General features: G+C 47.6%; 1 protein-coding gene across 2 annotated transcripts; it reads right to left on the reverse strand.

The window, feature by feature from the left end:
- Positions 1-286: 286 nt before the first annotated feature.
- RIPK3 (receptor interacting serine/threonine kinase 3) lies at positions 287-4242 on the reverse strand. Of its 2 annotated transcripts, none has more exons than XM_066388587.1 (10): positions 4054-4242; positions 3704-3844; positions 3263-3572; positions 2654-2787; positions 2481-2527; positions 2104-2271; positions 1910-1995; positions 1323-1685; positions 1133-1193; positions 287-599 (listed from the first exon to the last, which is right to left on the reverse strand). In XM_066388587.1, the coding sequence occupies exons 1-10, from the start codon at positions 4071-4073 to the stop codon at positions 466-468; spliced, it is 1464 nt and encodes a 487-aa protein (XP_066244684.1). In that variant the 5' UTR covers positions 4074-4242; the 3' UTR covers positions 287-465. The 2 variants fall into 2 exon arrangements, with proteins under 2 accessions (XP_066244684.1, XP_066244685.1); XM_066388588.1 differs by having other exon boundaries at positions 558-690.
- Positions 4243-11044: the final 6802 nt, after the last annotated feature.

Here is an 11044-nt window from a genome sequence, read left to right on the forward strand (position 1 = left end):
CTCAGAGCTTGGGTTTAGGGTGGGGTCTTCCCTGATCTGAAGGAAGTATTCTGCCCTGAGATTAGAGTGAGCTCCAGGAGCTAGGACTCCCAGATTCCTTCCTGCCACCGGCTGGGCTCTGACCTTGTGTGCCATGACATTGCCCACCCCCAGCACTCAGCATCCCGCTTCCTGTCTCAGCGGGCCTACAGTGCCTCCCCCACCCTCAATGTCAGCTCTCCAACTTCCCATCCATGTCCATTCCTGCCCACAGCAGACACCTCAGCCTCCGGCCTGGTATTTTGGTTAAAATTCCACCACTTTATTGACACCAGGGGGCACAATGTCAGTTCAAGTGCAGGCCTGATGGCCCTCAAAGAAAGTTTCGGCTAGCTGGCTCAAGTCCAGGAGACAACTTAGAAACATCATCAATTTCTGTCATTATACCAGCCCTGTGGTCCAGTCCAGGTGGCACTTCTTTTGAAGCTACTTGTGGGGGGTGCGCTGCCAGCCCCTACCCATGCCACAAGTGAATAAGGTAGTTCCTCCTTGCACCATCACGTTGTTGTTTCCGACCTGCACCCCTTGGCAGTTCTGGATGGTAATGGGTGGTGATGGCCCTTTAAGAGAAACAGTGGTGTAGGTGGGAGGGTTAGCAATTCAGTTAAGAGGAGCAGCACAGTAGAGGGGCAGCGGCACCTGGTGTTCACCCTGGGGAAATGCAAAGTGGGGTCTCAGCCGCCCAGTGAAGGTGTCAGGTGTGCCTTTGCCTTTTCCCTGCAGGCTGCCCCTTGAGAACTGGGTGTGCAGAACTCAAGTGTGGTAGCAGCTAACGTTTCTGATCCTGACATTTTTTTTTTTCCTGCTGGGAGGGCCTCTGGATTGAAATAGCAACAATGGAATTTGGGGGGTTCACAGAGCTTGTGCCGAGGAGCTAGAAGGCCCAGGGACAGATCCAGGATTTGCTGTGATCTTAGCAGGATCCAATCCCAGTGGGGGTCAGTTTCTTCATTTATGAAAGGAGAAGGTTGGGGGAGGTGGCCTCTAGCCCGTTCTCTCCCTCATTTCCCTCAAAGTAACCTGGATTTATAATATGTCTTGAGACAAAGCTGGTGGAGGGATTGAGCAGGGAAAAAGGAATGGGAATGAGTACCTGGTGTTGGACTTGGCCCTGGATGCCCGGGAAGAGGGTTGGTGCCACACCTCTCAGCCCCCTGTGAACAACACACTGCTCTCAGGCTCCCTGTCTTGGGAGCATGTTTCCAGGGCACACCCCCCTGGCCCCCAAGTTTTCCCTGGAAAGATGACAGGTTTTGCATCCCTTAGTCCTGCCAAAGTCTCACCTGGTTTCTTTGGGGTCCAGGAACTGCAGTCCAAGGTGAGGTGGGATTGAACATCTGGTTTTGGAATGATGAGGTCTCTGACGTTGGGGGAGGTTGTGCTGTTGAGGTAGAAGACATACCAGCTGTGCAGGCATGCTGAACTTGCTCTTTCTGTGCCTTTAACCCTTTAGGAAGGTTTGTACACTTTTCAGGAACAGAGCTGGGGGACCCTTCCAGATTCAGGTTGTTCAGCATGTCAGAGACAATGGAGTCAGCGCTTCCTGCAGCTCCCCCAAGGCTTTTCGTTTCTGTCCCTCCTGGACCTGGCTCAGGGGTGGACAGCCTCCTGCTGCTGTTCCTGTGCTCAGACAGGAACTTTGTCACCTGCAAGGACAGGGAGCACACGCTGGGCGTGGAGGTGGGAGAGCCAGAGAAAACCCGAGGAAGGAGTCTCCATAATCTGTTGCTTGGAAATTCAGGAATGGGGACAGTGGGGATGAAGGTCAAGGCATAAAGGACAGTGGCCAGGGAGAGTCACTGGGTGGCCCGGGTGGCCAGGTGGTGCCATTGTCGCTCAGCTCTCGGTTGGGTTAACGCTGGGCACTCACTGAGCGGACTGCAGCATCCATCTTTGTACCAGTTACATCCTCATTTTGCACCAGGTGGAGGGCTTCCTCAGTGTTTGGTTGGCATTCTGGAGAGAAGACAGAGTAAGTGTCAGGGAAGCAAAAGTTGTTTCCCAAGGATAGCTCCCTGCTGACAGATCCAGGCTGACGCAGCGGCCAGTTAATGGCCAGCTCACCTTGGAAAGAGGGCCTGTCTTTGGGTTCATGGCTCCAGCAGTGCTGCATTAACTCCATCAGTCCTTCCAAGCCAGGAGTCTCAGGGCTGGGCTGGGGCAGCTCTGTCAGTGGGGGCCGGTTCTGCCTCTCACACACAGCTTCCTGCACCAGTAATGTCTGGGACACTACTGAGGTGGGGTTGGGGGACAGGGAGAGGAAGCATTCAGGGTATGAGGGGCTCCTTGCTCCACATGGAAAGGGGCAGGTAGTGCAGTCTGGAGATAGGTGAGGAGCAAGTAGGACAGTCTGAGCATGGAAGCAGGAAGAAGAGGGCTCAGGGACTTTCAGGAGGAGGGCACCTGGGGTTAAGGATCCCAGAGTCTACTTAAAGTCTTACTCTCAGCTTCTGTTCCAGTGAGCACTGTCCATATTATGATTCCGAAGCTGCAGGAGACACAAAGCTAAGGCCTTTCAAACCCTCTGGCAAAACTCTTCTCCACTATATCTTCCCCCAGAAGGGCCCAGAGAGGTATAAAAACTGGGGATGTGTGTTTGTCATGGGTACCTTACCTGTAGACATCACTGGCCATAGAGGCCTTCCGGTTTACATCAGCTAACAGTTCTGGGGCCAAGTAGGCTGGCTCCCAAGATTCTGCCCTTGACGGTGAGCCTCCCAGAAATGTGGACAGGCCAAAATCTGCCAGCTGCAAAGGAAAGGAAGGAGGAAGAAGTAGGGGATGGACAGGACCAGGCAGCTTCCAGAACCCCCTTCTCTCCCCCACCCCAACCCAGAAGATCCAGATCCAGCCTTATGAAGGGGATATGGAGGGTTAGGGGAACAGTAGGACCATGAGGCCCTAGGTTTAGAGGTCTGGGTCCCTCTCTATGGGGTTAGTTCAAGGTCTGAGTCCATCGGGCTATCAGCCATGGGTCTTTGGAGGGCCTAGTGGGGTGGGCCTGTAGAAGCACCCATGCTGGTCAGGGCCTCTGCCGCTTCTTCTGGCAGGGGCTAAAGCTTCCGGATGAGCCTTGACATTTGGGCAGCCCTGTGTCCAAAGGGAGATGCTGAGGGTATTCAGTTGTCAGGGTGGCAACAGATGCTATGTCAGTGGGTAGAGCTGGAGCAGCTCAGGGGCAGGACCTTGTCCAGAAGCTGGGCTAAGGTACAGATAGGCTGACCTTGGTGTGTAGGTGTGAGTCCAACAGGACATTGGAAGGCTTCAGGTCCTGATGCAGAAGCACGGGGTTCTGATTGTGCAGGTAACTCATCCCCAGCACCAACTCGTGCAGCAGGCGGCAGATAAATGGCCAGGGCCGAGGGCATTGGGGTTGCAGCAGCCCCACCAGAGAACCGTTTTCCATGAATTGAGTCACGAGAGCCGGCCCGGACCAGTAACCCCACTCCAGCTTCTCGGTGACACCCAGCAGAGGCAGCACGTTTAGGTCAGACAGGCTTGCCATGGCTTTCACCTCCCTGGAGATCGCCTCCCTGTAATTTCAGGAGAGCTGAAGTTCTGCTCTGCTGGGCAAATCCCCCTCTTCCTCATTCCTGCCCTCAAGGACAGCAGCCTGTCTCCACGGCAAGGCACTAGCCAGCCAGCCAGGAGCTGGGGTACTCACCAGTTCACGATCTTGACAGCCACATCTTGACCCCATGTCTGGTGTTGCCCCCAGAACACTGTGCCGAACCTGCCTTGCCCGATGAACTTCAGGTTCTTCAGTTCCTCCATGGGCACCAGGGGAGCTGGGGCACCACTGGGCCTGAGAGAAGGGGCCTCTTTACCAGCTGGCCATGGCCCCAAGACCCTGCTGCTTCCCTCAACCCCTCCCCCTGATTACCCCCATACTCAGCAGGTACGATCCACAGCCTCCCCCCCTTGGGCCTCTCTGCCCCCAGGCCTTGGCACAGGCACAAAGGCAGTCCCTGAGCAAGTCGAAGAGGCATCCTGTGTGTCTCATTCTCCACTCACCATAACTTGCTGCAAGACATCAGGCTGGGTGATATGAGGGGTTTCTGGAAGTTGTGAATTCACATAAATGAAGTGACTTCTGGGACTGCCGTTCGTGGCAGAGAGAGGTCAGGGGGAGAAGAAGGGTCAATCTTTAGGCCAAAGCACGGATTCTGCTTCCCTACCCTGAGTAACTAAACAACTTCCCTCTACAAGGACCGAGGCAGACTCTAAGGTCCCACCCACATTTACAGTTCCGCCTCAAATGGCCTGGGCAGAACGGAAGGAAGCTTAGTGCTTGTTTTCTTTAACTGATATTTCCTTGAGCAACCTGCTACATGCCACAGCCCTGTTAGCTGTCACTGGCAATTAATTAGATAGGATTCCCAGCTCCACCAGCTGCCAGGTGTGGGCTGGGGATGGGATGGTGCCCAGGAGGATTTCATGGTCCTAGGGCTTAGCTCTCCCACAGCTTCCTTAAGATCATAACTGACACCTCTGTAATGCTTGCCAGGTGCCAGGTACATATATGAGCTTATTCAATTCTCACATCAGCCCTAAGAGCATAGGTACTAGTTCCAGTTCTTTATGGATAAGAAAACGAAGGCACTGATAGTTTACCTTGCCCAAGCCAGTGTGGAACTTCAGAGCCCGGCTCTCAGCCACCAAGCTTTCTTTCTTTCTTTCTTTCTTTCTTTCTTTCTTTCTTTCTTTCTTTCTTTCTTTCTTTCTTTCTTTCTTTCTTTCTTTCTTTCTTTCTTTCTTTCTTTCTTTCTTTCTTTCTTTCTTTATGAGAGAGACAGAGAAAGTGAGAAAGACAGAGAGAAAGAAAGAGAAAGACAGATAAGAGGAAAGAGAGATGAGAAGCATCAATTCTTCATGTGACACCTTAGTTGTTCATTGACTGCTTTCTTATATGTGCCTTGACCAGATGGCTGCAGCTGAGCCAGTGACCCCTTGCTTAAGACAGTGACCCTGAGCTCAAGCTGATGAGCCTACGCTCAAACCAGATGAGCCTGCGCTCAGGCTGGCGACCTCAGGATTTCGAACCTGGGTCCTCTGCGTCCCAGGCTGGCGGTCTATCCACTGCGCCACCACCTGGTCAGGCATGCTTTCTTATTTTCACATAGGCTTCAGGGATGTACTACTCAGTTGGTGGTGAATGTGACTGAGGAAGGTGTGAAGTGTCCAATGGTGTGGTGAAGGGTCCCGATCTGTATTCCTGCCCAGTCTCTGACAGTTGCTCTCACTGAGGCAAACCCCTGGCACTGGTAATGACTTGTCTGCTGTCAAGAACAAGACCCACTCCCAGGGCCTTGTGGTCAGCCAGGGGGCTGTGGTGTATGCTGCAGTGGAAACACCTCAGGGCCTCCCTGTCCTCTTACCCACCCCTGCCAACTCCTTCATCATACACATTCCCTGGTTAATATACTTTCTATACAAGCATATGTTCTGGACAAGGGCTTTTTAGAATTCAGGAGCTTAATGCCTGACGAGACGGTGGTGCAGTGGATAGAGTGTTGGGTTGGGACGTGGAGGACCCAGATTTGAAACTGAACCCCGAGGTCACCAGTTTGAGCATGGGCTCACCAGCTTTAGCGCAGGGTCGCTGGCTTGAGTGTGGGATCATAGACATGACCCCGTGGTCACTGGCTTGAGCCCAGGGTCATTGGCTTGAGCAAGGAGTCACTCACTTTGCTGTAGCCACTCCCCCTCCTGGGTCAAGGCACATATGCGAAAGCAATCAATGAATAACTAAGGAGCTGCAACAAAGAACTGATGAGTCTCATCTCTCTCTCTTTCTGTCTCTGTCAAAAAAAAAAAAAAAAAAAAAAAAGAGTTCAGGAACTTAGGGAGCCTGAAGGATTTAGGTAGACAAAACGTTACTTTACCCATGCAAGGCATGACCTTGGCTAGAGCTTGTGAGAACTAGATACAGACAGCTCTGGACACTCAGTCCTTCACAGGGATACCCAACCATGCAGGTCCTGCGCCAGCTCTCACCAGAAGGTGCTCATCTTGTATGCACTTCCCGTTCTGTCCAGTAGTCCATGTGCTCTGCTGGTTGGAGTATCAGCCGCCAGCAAGTTAACTGTGATTTTTAGAGCAATTGAGAATTCCCATGAATTCTGGTGAAGTCAGTCCATGCTATTTTGGAGCTATTAAGGAAAATATTCCACTGTAGTCTATTTAAAAACCAGTACATGGTACATACCAAGTATCTGTTGAATTGAATTAATAAATGAACAATCAAAACATCTGGCACTTCCTTAAGACACTGATCATTCCATCTGGAGCTCCACACTCATTGGGAGAGAAGAGAAGGTTGGGCTTTTTTCTTGTTTAGCAGTCTTCACCTACACAGTTGACAGAATCCATCTGAAATAGACTTCATTGTAGAGATATGCCAGTATCTCACAGACTATAGAGGCAAGTGCAGCAGGTCCTCACAAAAGTGTAGCAAGGGCCCTGGCTGGTTGGCTCAGTGGTAGAGCGTCGGCCTGGCGTGCAGAAGTCCCTGGTTCGATTCCCGGCCAGGGCACATAGGAGAAGCGCCCATTTGCTTCTACCCCCTCCCCCTCTCCTTCCTCTCTGTCTCTCTCTTCCCCTCCTGCAGCGAGGCTCCATTGGAGCAAAGATGGCCCGGGCACTGGGGATGGCTCCTTGGCCTCTGCCCCAGGTGCTAGAGTGGCTCTGGTCACAACAGAGCAACGCCCCGGAGGGGCAGAGCATCGCCCCCTGGTGGGCAGAGCCTCGCCCCCTGGTGGGCGTGCCGGGTGGATCCTGGTCGGGCGCATGCGGGAGTCTGTCTGTCTCTCCCCGTTTCCAGCTTCAGGAAAAAAAAAAAAAAGTGTAGCAAGGAGCTAAAAACCATCAGAGAGGGCAGCCATTCCTTTTATGATTCTCTGTAGGGAGAAGACCCTGGGTTCAACGTCTCAGCTCCACTCGAGAGGAGTAGGCAGGAAGGAGTTCAAGGGGTGTTTAAAGACCTTTCTATGGCTGGATTCCTTAGATTGAGACAAGACCTTGAGAATCATGTGTAAGCCACTATAAAGCATAGGGTTGGGCATAGTGCCAGAAGCTGCACTGCTTTTTTGACTCAAAATAAAGCAAATCCCTTTAAAAGGAGGAGGGGCAGGGATGGGAGCCTGGAGTGAGTGCCTGAGAAGACCTGCTTCTAGCAGGAATGGACTGGCAAGGCAGAGCTGATCCCAGGATTTTGAAGCTCTGGCCTTCCCTGAGGCCTGGTGCCCCTAACCCTAGTTGTTCTAGGCATTTGGATTCTATTTGGGTGTCTGTCATCCCTTCAGTTCTGCACTTCTGACTGTTTTTGGTTACCTGCAGCCCATCCCCAGTTCCTGCTCTGACTCTCAATCCCTAGCTGTTGGGGTGAGGGATGGAGAGTAGAGGCTGTGGTTTCTCTTCCTTCATCTGTTGTTTGATTAAGAGATTCTAATTATAAACCAAGTGGTATTTATTAGGGTGATGGCAAAAAAGATTATGAAGAATTTTTATTTTCTTTAGTGTTTGAATATATTTTATTAACATATATTACTTTTATAAACACTTAAAGAAGGAAATATATCATGATTATGCAAAGATTTAGCTACAAGGATAGTCACTGAAGTGTTATTTAAAATAGTGAAAAAAAATAGAACCCTGGCCCTGGCTGGTTGACTCAGTAGTAGAACATCGGACTGGTGTGTGGATGTTCCAGGTTTGATTCCGGGTCAGGGCACACAAGAGAAGCGATCATTGGCTTCTCTACCCCTCCACCTCCCTTTCTCTCTCTTTCCCTCTTTCTCTTTTTTCCTCTCCTGTAGCCATGGCTCAATTGGTTTGAGCAAGTTGGCCCAGGTGCTGAGGATGGCTCCTTGGAGCTTCCACCTCTGGTGCTAAAAATAGTTCGGTTACCAAACAATGCCCCAAAATGGGCAGAGCATTAGCCCTGTAGGGGGCTTGCCTTGTGAATCCTGGTTGGGGTGCATGCAAGAGTCTGTCTCTATGTCTCCCCTCCTCTCACTTAAAAAAAATAGAAACCTAAATATTCAATAAGAAAAAAATTAAATTATGCAATAGAAGACTATGTAGCTATTAAAATGACACTCTAGGCCTATATTTATTTATATGACAGATGTGGTTTATATATCAAATGGGAAAAAAGCACGTTATAAAACAACATAAAACAACATGCCTGACCGGTGGTGGTGCAGTGGATAGAGCATCGGCCTGAGGGTCCAGGTTCAAAACCCCAAGGTGCTGGCTTGAGCACAGGCTTACCAGTTTGAGTGCAGGGTCACTGGCTTGATCATGGGATCACAGATATGACCCCATGGTCACTGGCTTAAGCCTAAAGGTTGCTGGCTTGTGCAAAGGGTCACTGACTCAGCTGGAACACCCCCTCTTGTCAAGACACATGAGAAGCAATCAATGAACAAATAAGCTGCCATAACAGTCTTCTGTAAATAAATTTTTGGAGTGAACACACAACTCAGTGTACAGAGATGTGTTGTAAAATTGGGCACCTGAAACCTGTATAATTATGTCAACCAATGTCACTCCAATAAATTTAATTTAAGAAAGAAAAAGGAGAAATCAAGCCTGACCTTTGATGGCGCAGTGGATAAAGATCAACCTAGAATGCTAAGTTGCCGGTTCAAATTCCTGGGCTTGCCCAGTCAAAGCACATACAGGAAGCAACTACTGCAAGTAGATATTTTCTGCTTTCTCCCTCTCCCCTCCTCTTTCCAAAAATCAATAAATAAAATCTTAAAAAAAAAAAAAGAAAGAAGAAAAATCACAAAATGAAAAAAAAAACCCACTTTCTAGTGGATGTACACCAAGAAGATAAAGAAAACTTACCTGAGTTGGAACATGTAAAATAGAAGAAGAAATAGCAGTTTTTCAATAAGTTCAACCACAAAACCAATTAGTATCATATTAGACCCATAGAAAGGAGAGGAGTTGGCTCACTGATTAAAAAAAGAATCTACTACAAGCAATTCTACTTCTGAGTACATACTCAAGGAAACTGAAAGCGTGGACTCAAACAAATATTTGTACACCAATGTTTATAACAGCGTTATTTCCATGGCCAAAAGTTGGAAACAACTCCAAATGTCTATCAGCAGATGAATGAGTATATACAAAATGGGAGTATATATATACTATGAAACATCGTTCAGCCTTAGAGAGGAATAAACTTCTGACACATGCTACAATGTAGATGGGTGAACTCTGAAACTATTATGCTAAGTGAAATAAACCAGTCACAGAAAGCAAATATTGTATGATTTCATCTATAATGAAGTACTAGAATAGTCAAATCCATAGACTCTAAAAGGAAAATGGTAGTTGTCAGGGCTAGAGAGAGGAGAAAACGAACAGTTAGTGTTTAACAGGTACAGAGTTTTAGTTTGGGAAGATGAAAAAGTTCTGGAGATGGATGGTGGTGATGGTTACATAACAATGTGAATGTACTTAGTGCCACTGAACTAAAACTAAAATGGTTAGAGGTAGGGTTTTTATGGATAGTTTACAACTACAACAAAAAGAACTGCTAAAAATTCCATATATGAGATACAGAGATGTGAAGATTTATATTAATAAATATTTAGTTTTTGATTTGAACATTAAATTTTACTGGGAAAAAAGAAAGTTGTATATATTTAGAAAAATATTAAATGGATAAATAAATAAATGTTTCAAGTAATAGCTGGTGGGTTTACAAGTGATTTTATTATTTTATATATTAAGCAATTTAAAAAAATGTTTATTTTTTTGCCTGCCCAGGTGGTGGTGCAGTGGATAGAGTGTCAGATTGAGATGCGGAGGTCACAGGTTCAAGACCCCCGAGGTCGCCAGCTTGAGCGCGGGCTCATCTGGTTTGAGCAAAGCTCACCAGCTTGAACCCAAGGTCGCTGGCTTGAGCAAGGGGTTACTCGGTCTGCTGAAGGCCCATGGTCAAGGCACATATGAAAAAGCAATCAATGAACAACTAAGGTGTCACAACAAAAAACTAATGATTGATGCTTTTCATCTCCCTCTGTTCCTGTCTGTCTGTCCCTATCTATCCCTCTCTCTGACTCTCTCTCTGTCTCTGTAAAAAAAAAAAAAGTTTATATTTTTGTTTTTAGAGAGTGAGGAAGGGAGAAAGAGAGACAGGAACATCCATCTCTTCCTGTATGTGCTCTGACTGGGGATTGAACCAGGAACCTCTGTGACTGAGGATGATGTTTTAACCCAGTGTTTCTCCAAGTGTCCTCCAGGGTGCACTGGAGCACCCTAGATGATTTCCAGGTGTGCTGTATGGTATTCCAGAGAAATATGTGTCTGTTGGGGACCAAAAAACCAACAGGGTTTTTGGAGCTTAGATTTTGGGGGGACAGAGGTGAGGGGAATTGACTGTAAGCTGACAGTCTGCCCAACCCCCCACCTCACTTGCCTGATTAGGTTGCAAAAGGCTGTTAAGCTGTGGTGATGGATTGTTTACACTACCCCCTATGTTCCCTGGAAAGACTGGAGGCAAGTTTCTTCTATCCTTTGTTTGGTGTAAAGTTAAGATGATATGTATGGTAGGGGTTTTGGATTGATGATTAAACATAAGACATTGTCTCTTGAAGCCTTTTGGATTTCTATAAAAGAAGAATATGTGGCAATATTAAAAAAGCTTTGAACATTTTACTATAATTTTCAACATCCTATTTATGTGAATTAAGATTTTCTACCCTCAACACAATTAAGAGTAAAAAGAAAGGAATTCTTTAATGTATTGATGAGGAAACGAGAGTTTGCCTTTCACATATATGCCCAAACATTGAAGAAATCGCTAGAACACATCAGGCTCATGTTTCTCATAAACACAAGAATGAAAAAACTTAACACATTCGCGCTGGGACCTGCTGAATTTACTAAATCTTACTAAGAATGTATCTATATATATAAAAAGATAACTTTTTGTCATTTTTTAAATTTTTTAACCCCTTCTTTATAAATTCTAAAAAACATAACT

Source organism: Saccopteryx leptura, chromosome 6 (assembly GCF_036850995.1).
Source record: "Saccopteryx leptura isolate mSacLep1 chromosome 6, mSacLep1_pri_phased_curated, whole genome shotgun sequence".
Lineage (NCBI taxonomy): Eukaryota > Metazoa > Chordata > Mammalia > Chiroptera > Emballonuridae > Saccopteryx > Saccopteryx leptura.